At 27.0% G+C, this 16,041-nt stretch overlaps 1 protein-coding gene and 1 long non-coding RNA gene across 5 annotated transcripts in view; one reads left to right on the forward strand and one right to left on the reverse strand.

Moving 5' to 3' along the window:
- The window catches only part of LOC114130746 (nicotinamidase), a 31,412-nt gene extending 18,849 nt beyond the window's left edge, over positions 1-12,563 (forward strand). For all 4 annotated transcript variants that reach the window (XM_050199957.1, XM_050199956.1, XM_050199958.1 and 1 more), the window contains 8 exons: positions 4,476-4,605; positions 4,667-4,723; positions 5,438-5,542; positions 5,616-5,750; positions 5,813-5,941; positions 6,198-6,366; positions 7,310-7,452; positions 11,483-12,563. In XM_050199957.1, coding sequence (XP_050055914.1) covers positions 4,476-4,605; positions 4,667-4,723; positions 5,438-5,542; positions 5,616-5,750; positions 5,813-5,941; positions 6,198-6,366; positions 7,310-7,452; positions 11,483-11,599 — 985 coding nt within the window. In that variant the 3' untranslated portion in view covers positions 11,600-12,563. The remainder of the gene's footprint in view (positions 1-4,475; positions 4,606-4,666; positions 4,724-5,437; positions 5,543-5,615; positions 5,751-5,812; positions 5,942-6,197; positions 6,367-7,309; positions 7,453-11,482) is intronic.
- Positions 11,925-15,011, reverse strand: LOC126549735 (uncharacterized). Its single transcript, XR_007603849.1, has 2 exons — positions 14,720-15,011; positions 11,925-12,199 (listed from the first exon to the last, which is right to left on the reverse strand). It is a non-coding gene; the product is annotated as an uncharacterized LOC126549735 (long non-coding RNA).
- Between the last annotated feature and the right edge of the window lie 1,030 nt (positions 15,012-16,041).

Below are 16,041 nucleotides of genomic sequence, written 5' to 3' on the forward strand. Positions count from 1 at the left end.
TAAGTCGTCAATCTGTAGCTGATCTATCCGATTATGTATGTAAAAGTAATAAAATAATAACCAAATACTAAGTAATAATACCCAGTAAATGTGAAAATTATGATATCGTTTAGATGTTGTATTTTTTATGTATATTTGTACATTTTATAATATTATCTATGCATATTGCATAGGTTTCCCGGGTGATGAGTTTTATTCTATAAAATCTTTTAGGAATTTTAGGTTATCATTTTAAGTGTAAATAATTGCTTTTATATTAACTATATTAAGTATATAATGTGTATATTTGTATATATATATATATATATATATCGCAGTCTTATTATTATTTGAACTAGGTATAATTTTACTTTTTTTAAGTTATAACTTATAATATTCATTAAAGTAAACTCGGAAGTCATCGTATTTATATTTATAAATATATATACCTATGACAAAGTATTTAAAGCGTTAACAGTATTTTGATATAGTAAAACTATTGAACCTTGAGGTGTATCGATTCTACATTGTACCTACCTATAATTTCTTGGCAACCGCTAAAACATGAATACTATTTATATAGAAGGTGAGGATAATCAATGCTTCACGAGTTTTTAAAGAGGTAGTATAAATAAATAAAACACTATCAGTTCAACGATTTTTTAGAAATTAATGAATCATTATTATATTTATAATATAAGACTATGAGTTATGGACATATAAAATTATATAATAAATAATGTTTTTGTATCTAGATTTGGTACAAAATTATTTGTAAATCTTATAGGTATACGAAATGTAATTAAGTTTGTAAAAAAAGTAGGTGCTTGTAAATTTAAATTTAAAAGTAATCTGAATCAAATCTTTTCGTAATTTTCGTTTATCCAAAAAATAATCTACATTTTATTAGAATCACTCTTACTGTCAAATTTCTTCATTGTCGATTTACTATTTTAAAAATGATCTTTCAATTTATTGGAAAAATTATGCAAAATATAGTTTTAGAAAAAGTAATTTGAACTTTAATTAAATTCCTTTTTTTTTTTTTTTATTAAAATAAATTAATAAAAACTAACTAAAGTGTGGGTCACGCTCGCCTTAGTTAATTTTAATATTCCCAATAGTTAATAAGTAGGTTTTGTTTAAGTTAATGTATTCGATACTTAATCCATACAAATATTAATTGAGTATAAATAGTTTAATAATAAATTTATAAACGTTAACGCGTAAAATTATTTGGTATTTAGATATGTCAGGTACGTGATCATGCAGTGTTACTTATACATTTTAATCACGATTTATATATAACTATAGTTTAATAGAAAAATATTACTATTAATGTGTATATATATATTATATAGGTATATATATATATTACATACATAGATAAAAATATGTTCATCGTATTTTTAAGTAAATATCGAATTTAATAAAATATTTTATGTAATTAATTTTAAATTAAACAATTTTTATTTGTTGAATACAAATGTATTATGAAATATTTTTTTTTAAAGGAGCACACATCACAAAAAAATGTCTTTACATTTTTTTTAAATGTTAAATTATTGTATCCATAGCTATAATTTGGTGAAAATTCAATGTCAAAATTCAGCGCAATATTTGTTTTCTCTCTCAGACCCACGCACCATGTGGATAATAAGAAATTTAGAATAGCCACGTGACGTCATTGAACCCTGCTCATCGTATTGACTATCTTATACGTGTAAAAATTCTTCGTTTCATAAAGTGATTTACCTACCTAAAAATGTTATTTTTGAAATAAATCGTTATAAATGTGTGATTTTATGTGTTCAAGACAATAAAAGTATCAGAATTTCAATATATCCTTTAGTTTTTTAAATATTAAAAGAGATATTTAGTATTTTACACCTTTTACGGCGTTTCATGGATCGCCATATATCGTAAGGACGCGCCGTTAAACAAAAATATATCTAAATATTTTTAATGTTTGAAAAACTAAACATTACATTGAAATTCTGATACTTTTATCATCTTAAATACATATTATATTCACACTTTTATACATAACATTTATTTCAAAAAATAAAATTTTTAGGTAGTTAAATGTAAAGCGAGAAACTTTCACACGTATAAGATAAGTAATTACGATGAGCCGGACCCAATGACGTCACGTATCTTTTCTCAATTCCTCATAATTCATTAAATTATGTGAGGAGAAACGTTTAACCTGTACCATTTGTCTTATAATTGAACACACTTTCAAGTAAAAAATACTTATTTTTTGTGTTTTGTGTTCCTTTAATATTATCCTGGCTTTTACGTGTACAACGATTGTTTGAAATTATACGACATTAACGTTAATTAATAATTTATGAGGTATAATTTATACACATATATAATAATTTTTATCATGAACCATAGCAAAACATTGTCTTGTACACGTGTTTTTAATTTGTATCAAAGTATGGTTATTTTGTTAATTGGTTACTGGAAAGTATAATATTATAGCTTGTACATAATCAGTTTGAATTTCGTTCTTTGAGGTAAACAGCTTTTTTTTTTTTGATTTTTAAATGAATACTTTAATTTTCAGTTCGTGGTATTTTGAAATTTATTTTATGAATAACAATTAAACAAAATGATTGTTCCATTTTAAATTTATAGAAATTTTTACTTTTTAAATATTGTAGAACGCCGTGATATTGGAAGTTCGTGTAATAAATTGGGTCAATTTAGTTATATACATTATACATGTGTAGGTATAGGTAGATACTATATCGACGAGTGACGTCAAAAACCCAAATGAATAATTATTTAATACCTATATTATACTCGTATGATAATATGAATACTTATTTCATTGTTGTCTACACTCTACATCATAAGCGCGCACATGTCGTTGCGTGTTATATTTACCGGAACAGTGCAGAGCATCACTTAAAATATTATACTTAGAGCTCTATTTTTATAAATCAATGAAGTTTCAGACATTTGATTACATAGACATGATTTTTGATTCTAAAACACTGAAAATACGAGGTTGAGTTGAGGAAAATTCAGAAATTAAATCTTTATACCCAGGCTAAATGTATAATAAATAAATGTCGTATGTTCTTAAATATGAACTTTGGATTTCGCATCTATAAATTTCATATTACACAAACGTATAAGATAAGTCATTAATTATGAATTAATTTTTATCACATTATTATGAAATTTAAAATAAAAATATCATTTAAAACCAGGCATTTATAATTATTGTTATTTGTTGGATCAATACATATAAAACTAATTCATAATTAAATTAGTTTTAAACATAATTACATAGTAAATGGTTAAGTCCTAAGGTTAAAGTCCTATGGCATTGTATGTAGGTATTTATGTGGACTGTAGACATCTATAATCTACACAAACATAATTACATTGTATGGAAAATTAATTTAAATCAAGTAAATATTGTCCCTCTCTTACTAACGTATGACATGGGAGTTTTTAGTTCAGAAAAGTCCATTTTACTCTGTTATTTTTAATATTAGAATGAATTGACCTGTATTAAAAAGTTTCAATTAAAAGGTAATAATGCTATAATATTTAGAATACTATTTACTATTTAGTCCTTTTTTTGAACACTATCGTTTGCGTAGATTTACTTTTTCTTGAGTCATCTACTGGAGCTTTTTCAAAAGCACTACTCGATTGTGTACATGAGTTTTTAATACTCTCGTTAAAATGACCCAAAATTTTAACTCATTTACGTACATAAATTAAAACAAAACAACAAAATTCTACCAAAACTCAAATTTTCTTTCTCACTTATTATAGGAATTTAGTTTTTAAACTATCTGCAAAATCAAGTACGATTAATCAAAAGGTCTGATTCTATTCAAATTCAAATTTATTTTTATTTTAAGTATCCGTTCGAATGTGGCGAGTAAAATTATAATAAAGATAAGAACTTTTGATTCTAATTATTATTTGACTATTACTTATACGAGTACCTATATTAATATCGAATCATGATTGTAAATTTCTTACTTGTACTACAACGAGTCGTCAGTTAGCCAAATTTATTAAGATGGGTTTTCACGTTTTATTTTTTATATACACAAATTAATATCACCGTTGTTTTATATACGTTAATTATTACATTTAATAAGTTATGATCATTTTAAGATCAAATTGTAATTTTACGACATTTATGAGTGCGGCTTATCAGTTTAGACTATGCGTGCCCAACCTTTTTCAAGTAGCGGGCCACATTCAAAATTTATATTTATACTGCGGGCCGTACACAGATTATATGAAATTATTTTATTTTTATTTTTTATTTCTAATTTTTATAATATGGTCACGATTACTCACGGGCCGATTGGAATACTCCCACGGCCCGGATCCGTTAGGACACACCTGGTTTAGACTATGATGGACGTGGACTGAAATGCAAAATGGATTGTTTAGTTGGGGGCTATTTTTTGGTGTACCTACGCCCTCTAAAAGCTATGTTTTATTTGTAGCGATGGATTTTTAAACATTGAAGAGTTCGATGGCATCTGTAAAGGACTCTTCCGCAATGACCGCGGAATCGTGTATAGTCTCGATGTCCACACCCTCAAACATATATTTAATATATTTGATACGAAAAAGGTACGTAAAGCTTATAAAAGATTAAATAAATAGTTGTTGAATTTTACTGTTTTTGTTTCAGGATGGTTTGATCGATCGACAAGAATTTACAATGTGTTGGAACAAGTGGATTAAGACTGTAAGTATAACGACGCATTAAGATTGCGGAATAACTGAATTTAATAAATATTATTACATACTGCAATTGAGGCAAACATATTTAAATACGTCCTAAAAAAAATCCAATACATATATTATCGACTTATGCAATGTACTGCTTTCACTATGCCCATAATGTATTAATGTATGTATACTGTATAGTGTATGGAGTATATATCGTATAGTGAATATACAAAAATATTTAGATACAACTAAAAAAAAAATTGTAAGTATTTTATAAATAAATTCAGAGGCGCCGAATCTATAACTTAAGAGAGGCAACAGCCCCCTTTTTTTGGTTGGCGGAGATCAGTTGTGTACCCAAAAAATTATTTATCTAAGTATAAAAGTATAACTAGGTATAAAGGCTATATAGAATAGGGATAAATAATTGGCCGTCAAATAACATACACAGCGTACTATTTGTTTTGGTACCTAAATTATGAAAGGGGGTGGTCGGTGAATAACAAGAAATAATTTTTGCCCCCTCCCTCCCTTAATTGAATTCGGCACCACCGTATTAATTATTAATCAATTATTAAATTGTTAATATTAATATCAAATATCAATGAAACTATCTAGTTTAAAGAAATATCATTATTTAAGATCTATACACTTCTGTAAATTTTTCTTTATACCTATTCTCACACAAGATATAACTCTAGTACAAATGGCATCTTCATTTATATTGCAGATTATAAGACCCGTCAACATATTTCTTATAATCGACGTCCAAAACGATTTCATATCCGGTTCGTTGAACATCAGCAATTGCTCTGCGCAACAGAACGGTTTGGAGGTATAAATATAATTAATAATATAAATAACTAGCTCGTTGCATATTGTTTTGAATTATTTGATACAATATTTAGGTTATCGAGCCTATAAACCATCTATTGGACACTGTGAATTTCGATTCTGTATTTTATTCATTTGACTGGCATCCGATCGATCACATATCGTTCATCGAGAACTTGTCTTTGCGTCCGTTAGACTCGTCATCCCAAGTAAAAAATAAAAAAAAAACACTTAATTCCGATCAAACAACTATACTCATGTTTATTTATAGATCAAAGCCGACAACGCAAAATTATACGACACCGTGATATTTGAAGGATCTCCGAAGATAAAACAACGTTTGTGGCCAAAGCACTGTGTTCAAGACTCGTGGGGTGCTCAACTCTATAAAGACTTGAAGGTATGTGCGTTATATTACTTAGAAACAGTGAAACTTCCATATGATGAACTTACATTTTAACGAAATTTTTTGTTTATCAAAATGTGTATTTTTCCAACTATAACCAAATTTATTTGATTCTATGTGACAAATTTTTCTATAGAACTTATTTTGTTTTTTGTCAACCATAAAACTTTGTTTTATATAAGTTTCATTGTACATATAAACAAATACGAGATATTTACAATGTACCAAAACACGTTTTCTTTTTTTATAGGTAGTGGACAACGCAGTAAAAATATACAAAGGAACGATATCAGACGTAGATTCGTATTCGGTGTTTTGGGACAACAAAAAATTGACTCAGACCACATTAGGCACACAGTTGGCTCAATTGAATGCAACTGACATTTACGTGTGCGGGTTGGCGTACGACGTTTGCGTCGGTAATAAACTGCAGTATTTTTTATATAATATGATAAGTTCATATGCACCATCGTCAGTGGCGAAACGAACATAAAAACGATATTCATAATGAAAAATGACCAAACAATATAATATTTTTGTATAGACATTAAAATAATTAACATAATATTATAAACTCAATACTCATCCACGACATAAATGTTTATGTCTAATCACTGTGTCACTGTGGCAATAGCCATTCAAATTTAAGAATTTAAATTCACTCAAAAAATTATTTTTTGTACTAGGGAATTAATTATTTTCTACGAGGAATTTCACAAAAAATTACTTCTGGTCTAATCAGCAAAATATTTCTTAACATCCTTATGATCCACGATCTGCAGGAACCATTAATTCAATATTTTGAAACGAATAATTTGACATATTATTTATAAAAAATTAACTGTTAGATTTAAAGCTGCTCAATTATTTTTATATTTATATCACTATCACACTCATAAATATATTATTGCGTTGCCCTATTCACAATCTGATGCGATTTAATGAAAGAATCATCTCAAATGTTAATAGTTTTGTTAGGTATATCTGTGGTTGAGATAGTATGCGACATAAAAATGTAGTACATACACATCTAAATGTTGACAGAAAAATTACAATTTTGTACTTAACCAAAAACCAGTTATGCTGACACTGCCACTCCTTATCACCCTCCTATAAATGACGTTATGGCTCTGTACATAATACAATGACCAGTAACTAAATAACTAAATGTATTTTTAACGATTACCGGTACATAATATAGGCTAGGTTTACTTCCGTTCGCCACTGACCATAATTATAATGTGTAATCATTGCCACCGTTTCATTACCTACGCATGACGATTTTTTTGTTGTTGTGTGATTGTATGTCGTTATTATAATTGTTTCACACGTTTCCGGTTACGGGAACTCTTTTTATTTTAGGTGCGACTGTAGCGGATGCGTTGTCTATCGGATATCGAACGATATTGATCGATGACTGTTGCCGCGGCGTTGATTTGAACGACATTGAAAAAACCAAGAACCATGTTGTAAAAAATCACGGTGTCATTGCTCAATCACACGAGGTGAATTTTAAATTTCTAAAAAAATAAAACAAACAAATAGTAATTTTATGGTAATTAAATGGAGACGATAATTTTTCGAGTGCCGACACAAGTCACAAAGGAGTATGGTCGTATGTCCAACGTGTATACCGAGGAGTATGGTCGTATGTCCAACGTGTATACCGAGGAGTATGGTCCTATGTCTAACGTGTATACCGAGGATCTAGTATCCTAATATTAAATTGGTAGTTAGGATAGTGACTAGTGACGAATTAAAGATTTTATCATGTCGCAATATCAATGTTTTTCCAATATTTCATTTGAAAAAAATCGATATTTATACTATCAGTAGACGTTACAGCGAGTTTTCGGTACCAATTCATTATACACATTTATAAACTGTGGACTGTGATGACAAGTTCATCAAAGGGAGAGGGATATTCGGTACCAGAACATAATTGATTATTATTTAGTTTTCTTCAATTGCAATAATTTTATAATTTAAATATGTAAATCAAGTAAAATTTAATACATCACAAGTGCTTTATAAGTTCGATACTAGTTAACGAATTTTGTAGACAACTTATGTAAAATGTGGTCATGGTAATCATTATATAAATATAAGAGGTATAAGATTGTATGATAATTAGACAATTGTAAATTCAAACCGGCAATAAAAAGTTGTAAAAACATTAGGTTAAATGACCCTAAACTGTAGGTACTACGATTTGTCAGCTAGTCAACATTTTATTGCTTTAATAACATTGATATTATCATAATATATGAATGAAAACCGGAAAAAACCCATAGAAAAAATTCACTAAGAAAAAAAAAGGCCACCAATAAAATGGTTAATTAGGTACTTTATGAACATAACATTTAATTTATGTTCTTATTTGTTACTTTTTCGCTGTTCAAGTTCTTATGTATAATAATTTAGAAACTAGGGAAATGGATACAAAATATACTTGTTAATGAATTGCATTTTTATTATCCAACTATTGATAAGCATTTTGACATTTTATTTAATTTACATTGTAGAATGTAGGGTACTAACCCAAGGGCACCCATAGGAAATTTCTCAAGGGGAGGGGGGACAACATTTTAATTTATCAATCCATTTATAAATAGGAATGGCTACATACATAATTTATATTGTATGCATATATATAATTACACATATATCTATGATCATAAATAAAAAATTATGGTGGTGTACACCACGAACTAATATATATATGTATACATATTTATGGTGATACACAATATTTTAAGAATTTATAATATTATCCATAGAATAAAAACTAAAAAGCATGTTGTTATTTAAAGCTGATAACCTGATTTTCTACAATAATTTAACTGATTTTTCATAAAAAAAAATTATAGATTATCTTATATTTAATTAAATTTTTAAATTCTATCTAAATAAATAAATAGATTCAGTTGATCACAGTAAACAATATGCTAAGATTTTCAACATTTTCCAGGGGGGGCATGTCCCTCCTTTGCCCCCCTATATGGGCGCCCTTGTAACTAACCAACATAAATTAAGTAAACTGTACTTTATCCATTCAAATGGGTATTTCAGTACTTAGTACTCCATTAGTTTACACTTGGCTGTTGAGTTATTACCTACATATCCTACGGTACAGTAAATCTTAAGTTGAATTTTATTTTTACTCGCTATGGAAATTATTAAATCAAATAAAGATTTTGAAAAAGTATGTTTCAATATTTATATGTATGTTACAAAGCATATTAGTTAAGTTAAGAGATGTTCAAAGAGATTCGCAAAAAAATTAAATGGCACTAGCATGGATTTATATTTCCAGGGTAGGTATGTTCATTTTTTTGGGAGTTTCTTTTTCGTTACCTACATTTTTTCCGTGGTCGTTTGTTCTGCCTATTTATATGGATTCCTATCTTCACTAAACATTCATTCTTAGATCACTTAAGTCAACGATGGTCATCACTCTCACAGAAGCTTTCGATCATCGTCAACTGATATTCGTTAATAAATAAGTTTTATGCACTTAATGACGGGAAAGAATGCAATTCGAACATAAACTTTTTTGAAGCTGAGTGCGATTTAACCTTTCATGATAGGTATATTGTAAAATATAAAGCAAATAACTAAATTCCCAAGTTAAAAACGTATAATCGATGGTAACAGCATATCGCCGATCTTGGTCGACGAGAGTACAAATCTCGATGATTCAATTTTTAGGAGGGAGAAAAAGTTTAAAACGTTTATTTTTGAGTTGAATACTTTTAATAACATTGAAAGATTTTAGTGTAAAGACATTTTTAAGGATTAGCGAAACATTAGAGTTATTATGGTTTTCGAGTCATCCGGACTCGACTGTGTAATGATATCCATGTATCATATATTATATCATACACAATCACTATTCTTAATGAATATTTTTTATAGTCAATATGTTATTGTAATTATTATTCACTAATGTATAGTTTAAAGTCTAAGTACAAAATGTCATGATATAATCATTACATATCAAAATACTATTTACAATTTAAATAATCTATGATCGCAATAAACATACTTTGTTCCATAATAACATTATTATAATAAAAATCAAAATACGATAGTGACGAAAAAAAGTAGCATAAAACGCCCATCCACTTGCTCATCGTCAGTCAGTCTTCTTGCGTCTTGCATACGTACGTTTTCAGTACGTAAACGTATAAAGGACGTCCATGAAGGCTGTAGTTATTATTTTCACATGTCGTCACCCTCGTAGTTGTGTTTTAACTCAAAGAAGTGTGTTCTATTTTTTCTTTATAATAATAATCAAATTCTATCTCCTCTTTACTCTTGAAACTCTGTGGATTTTCATCATCAGTGCAGTGCAAAACAAGTACGCATTCATCTTCGCGAAAGGTAAAAAGTTATATTATTTACAAGCCCAATCTCTCTCTACATTGGCAATTTAGTTCTAAAATTCAATCGTAAACATTGGTGATTTTTATAAGGTATTTTATATTTATATATATAATAAACTAGGTTTCTTAGAAGAACAGTTGTGTTCTTCATAATTTTATAGTTACTTGTAATAGAATTCACGACCCCGACAATAATACTTCCTCTAATAGGAAAAGGTAATCAAAAAATATAGGTATACTAACATTATAGGTATAGGCATTCTGGGAGGTCTAATTAGTAATTACAGTTACCCCCTTCCCTATAACTTCATACCATTCTTATTTTTTATTACAAAGTCGAGTCCAACGTGGGGCTATAACGTTATAGGGAAGGGGTTAGGTTATTACAAGTAACTACGAAATTACCTATGAAGAACACAACTGTTCTTCTAATAAACCTAGCTTACTATATATGTAAATATAAAATACCTTATAAAAATTGCCAATGTAGATAGAGATTGGGCTTGTAAATAATATAATTTTTTACCTTTCACGAAGATGAATGCGTACTTGTTTTGCACTGCACTGATGATGAAAATCCACAGAGTTTCAAAAATAAAGAGGAGATAGAATTTGATTATTATAAAGAAAAAATAGAACACACTTCTTTGAGTTAAAACACAACTACGAGGGTGACGACAGCGACATGTGAAAATAATAACTACAGCCTTCATGGACGTCCTTTATACGTTTACGTACTGAAAGCGTACGTATGCAAGACGCTAGAAGACTGACTGACGATGAGCAAGTGGAAGGGCGTTTTATGCTACTTTTTCTCGTCACTATCGTGTTTTGATTTTTATTATAATAATTGTTATTATGGAACAAAGTATGTTTATTGTGATCATAGATTATTTAAATTGTAAATAGTACTTTGATATGTAATGATTATATCATGACATTTTGTACTTAGACTTTAAATTATACATTAGTGAATAATAATTACAATAACATATAAATTGACTATAAAAAATATTCATTAAGGATAGTTATTGTGTATGATATAATATATGATAAATGGATATCATTACAACTGTAATAATATATCTACAGGACTGCATAATAAGTAACTGTGAGTAATAATCATATTTTTTTTTAACTCTTCCAGATAAAAACAATGGTCGAAGGGCGTGACAGGAGGCCTGAGCTGGGCTATAAATTGGCACTTGAAATCGAAAAGTCAATGGAAAAAGAAAACTCCAAGGAAAAAGAAAACTACAAATAGGATCTATTTTAAGTGTAATTATAAAATTAAAATTTTAGTGAAGCAGTAACTTTGTAATTGAAAACTATATAAGAAATCTCATCGGTTGTTCAGTCAACCTTCACAGTATTTGATTTATTCTCATTATTTTTAGACTTCAATAGGTCTCTGGTATAAACTTACTTGGAAATTTAAAGAGTTGTGTTTAGTTTATAAACCACAAATTTCCATAAAAAGTACTTAATATATAATATAGAAAACATAATTTGTACGTTTGCACTGAGTATATTTAATAACTGTATAAAAATTAAATTTATATTAGAATAATAACAATAATTGCATACTATTTAAGTATCAAACAAACATTCCAGCCTTATATTTTTTAAAAATACCACATTGTTAACTATTATTTTTATTGTTATTTTTTTTTTTACATTTAATTTATTTATTAAATGTTAATTTTGTTGAAGTTTTGTCTTAAGGCGATTGGTATGCTTCAATAAATTAGCAACATTGTGTTTTAAATTGTTGAGTTGCATCACAGACATTCTGACACTTTCACTAGTGTTGTTTTCAGTCGAAAAATCAATAATTATGTGTTTTTCTATTTTTGATCCTTCACTGAAATAATTATAAAATTAGTACACATATAATTAAAAACATGTTAACAATCACAACTAACCATTTTAAATACAGTAAAAACAGCTTTAATTGTGTAAGATGATTAACAATTTTTTAATATCACAGTGTTTAAAAAAAATATTTTTGTAAAAACCACTAAGTCAACTGTACAAAGCAATGTATAATAAATACAAATATTGATTTTAAATTTAGATTCATAATATATATATTATATTATCTATCTTTGTAAATTATTTTTAATAAGTGAAAAATGTTGGATACATCTTTACAAAATTATAATTAATAAATGTAAAAATTATAAAACATAAAATAATTAATAAAAATAAATAAAATTTGCTATTAATGTTTTATTTTTTATTTTTATGCTTTGATTTATGGAAAAGAAAATTATTTATTTATATTAGAAATATAGGAAAAGTGCTGTACACGTAAACAGCTTGTAGTAAATACTGTAAGTATAATATAAACTTTTACTTACAAAGATTTATGAGATCATTAGAAAAAAAAATAATAATTAAATTTGTTTTAAAATTGGAAACCTTGTATAATTCAAGTTACATTCAGAATGAAATGAGGACTATTACGAATTAAAGTGAATTACATTTATCACTTCAAATCACTAAATATTGATTGGTACATAATAAATTCATAAAAATATATGCAATTAATATCAATTTAAAAGAAACAAATAGATTTTACTACCATTAAATAAATTATTTATAAACAGTATTAAATTGTACTCATATTGATAAAATTACAGTATGTATAATATACATTAATTGTTTCTTATACCTAAATAGAAATCATTTATGTCTCACCACGATTAAAAAAAATTTTATATGGATATTTGTAATTATAATAATTATTATTTCATTTTAGATTAGAGTTTGGTCAATTCTATAGTTCTTTAAACATGTGTCATTGTAAAAGCACGCAGACATTAAATGATTATCAATTTTTTCCTTTAATTCTAGATGTGTATAAAATATAAATATTAGTTGAGATAACATCACAGTAGCTAATCATATTGGTTGTCTAACTACTCTAAAATATTAGCATACTACCTATACAGTATAAAGAATAGTCTATGATAAAACGATAATATTATACATTTACAGACGTCAGACAACTCGTGACATTGAGTTTACTTGGTAGAATATTATTTTGAAGGTTGTTGATTAAAAAATATTTAACAAGTCATCAACTTAAAATGTTCATTAATTATAACTTTTAATCTTTTGATTGGTTAATAATAGTATTAGTATTATTATTTATTATAATAAATTTTTTTTTAATAATATTTTAGGTTAATAAGTATAAGTAAATGTCAGGAATCAATTAAAGTAAGGAATACCTACATAACTACGTAGGTTTTTCTTTTTATTATAAACAATCTTTTCTAATAAAATAGGTAGTTACCATCTCTTATTATTTCAAAATGTTGTTTAAAAAAAATATGGGAAAATTAGATATTCCATTGATGACCGTTAAGATTAAGAGGAAATCATACCCGCATTTACTGCTTCAATATTATGAATAAATAATTCCATGTGGTTAATTTCATTATTAGAGTGAGTTGACCAATTATTAAAGTAAAAAGTAAAAAGTAAAAGTAAAAACACTATTTATGTTTGAACATTGGTTTTGTACAATATTTTAATTTTTAAATAACAAATTTATAAATTATAAAAATTTTTAAGATCTCAATTAAAAATCAAGTTAACATAAAAACTATAAAAGTTTGGTTTTGTTTCAACTCACACTAGTAGTAATGTTAAGTCTAACGACAAAAAATGCATTCTACTAAACGTAAATTCACTATGTATGACGTATGTAAGACAGATATAAGTATTAATACACCTCACTTAAGAAAGACTTTATAAAAAAATACGAATGTAGGTATGTGAATTCAAACCTGTTACTGTTTGCTATAAGAAGACATTAAAATAATTAAAACTAATAATTACTTACTGGGTGTAAGTAAATTCTATTGGTTTTATAATATGAAAATTCTACAGATATTTTGTATTTCTTAAAGTTCCACAGATACTTTAAAAAAAATATATAATCCATATTTGTAAGCTCAATTATACAAATAGTACAATGTATATTATGTATACATTGTACACAATACTTAATAATTTAATTAAAACTAAATTTATCCAGTATGATTATTGGTTAGGTATAGTTAGGAAAATTTAGTTTTATGCTTTATCAGAGCAGAACGTTAAGTACCTAGTCAACTTTACAAAATATGTATTACTATCATAATTATACACAACAATCAAACATTTAAGCAGTATAAAATAATATAGCATATGTCTGATCTATGACATTCAACTTAAAATCCCAAAATAAGTTTGGAATAATTTGTTTATTTTACAGGTCAAAAGTTAATAGGTACCAATTAAATGTACCTAGAAGTTTATTGCAGGTAAAATATAGTACAGGTGGAATTTAAAATAGTCCTAAGTTAAGTTAGGATTATTACATTATTACCTCGATGAAATATTGACGTTTTCAATTCTGTAGTCAGTCGGGGCTTTTGTATAAACTTCCATTTTTAAACTTATATACACTAAATGGTTTAGTTTCTTTTGAGCTACATAAATTTTCCGACGAAATTAGTAATAATCAAAGTAAAAAATTTAAAAAGAAAAAATTATAATTACAATACTACATAGTACATAAACTACAATATTATACTTAAAGTCTTAAACCAAACACATTAATATATTTAAAATTTAAATATTTTTGTTTTGTTATCTTGTGGTTTGTCTATTTTCAAGTTTGTGACAATACCATAACGTTATCACAATAATATTTTAAATTGTGATATTAAACATATGGGATAATAACCGTACTCCTGTCTTAGTTATAAACATTAAATTTTCGTTTTTTTTTTAATTATGTACTTAACGTTCAAGGTTTATAGATATTTAATAATTAAATTTTTAAATAAAAAAAAATTTAATATTTTTAAATATTGTATAATCTATAAACCTTGCTTAACGTTTACTAGTCAATACTTAAATAACTCAATAGTCATTACTCATTAGGTAATTATTAATCAAAATAAGTAATAAGGCTATATTGGCGGTTTAGGCGAAGATTCTTTAAAATATTGATAGGCGCTCAAATATTTGGTAGCAAACAGACCTGTGGAAATCTTTGTCCCCGAGGCAGATGGGCATATCGGGAAATCGGGATTTTCCCGGTGGGCCCTTGGTCCGTACCAAAGTATAGGGACCTCCAGTTAAAACGCAGTATTTTATGTTTTGACTGTTATTACTTATTAATAAGGCTCGGATTTTAAAGAATAATAAGCAATTAAAAAATCACACGATTATTTTAAAAAAGCAAAAGAGAAGTTAATTTATTTAAAAAAAAAATCATGACAAAAATTAACATAAACTAGTAATAAAAATGAAAAAAAATTTTTAAAAATTAATTTAAAATTAAAAAAGAATTAACTAGGTACCTCGTATTTCCCTTGACATGCAAAAGTGAAACTGACTATTATCTGACAGAATATTTAACATTTAACATAGAAAACGAACTCATCCACTAGCTGAAGGGATCGCAGGATGCAGATCGATGCATATTTCATACAAGAGGTTTAAAATTACAACACTAAATCTTAAATTTTGAAGTGGTCGACATCGATGTTAAACGCATAGGTACTAACCGTATAGGTACTACTGCAGGCTATCGATAGATCGACAATCTATACATTTAAATCATTTAATAAACAAGCCGATAACGAAAACAATAATAAGCATTTAGTCCGCATTCTGGATTTTTACGTTTCTTATTAATTC

This window comes from Aphis gossypii, chromosome 2, assembly GCF_020184175.1.
Source record: "Aphis gossypii isolate Hap1 chromosome 2, ASM2018417v2, whole genome shotgun sequence".
Lineage (NCBI taxonomy): Eukaryota > Metazoa > Arthropoda > Insecta > Hemiptera > Aphididae > Aphis > Aphis gossypii.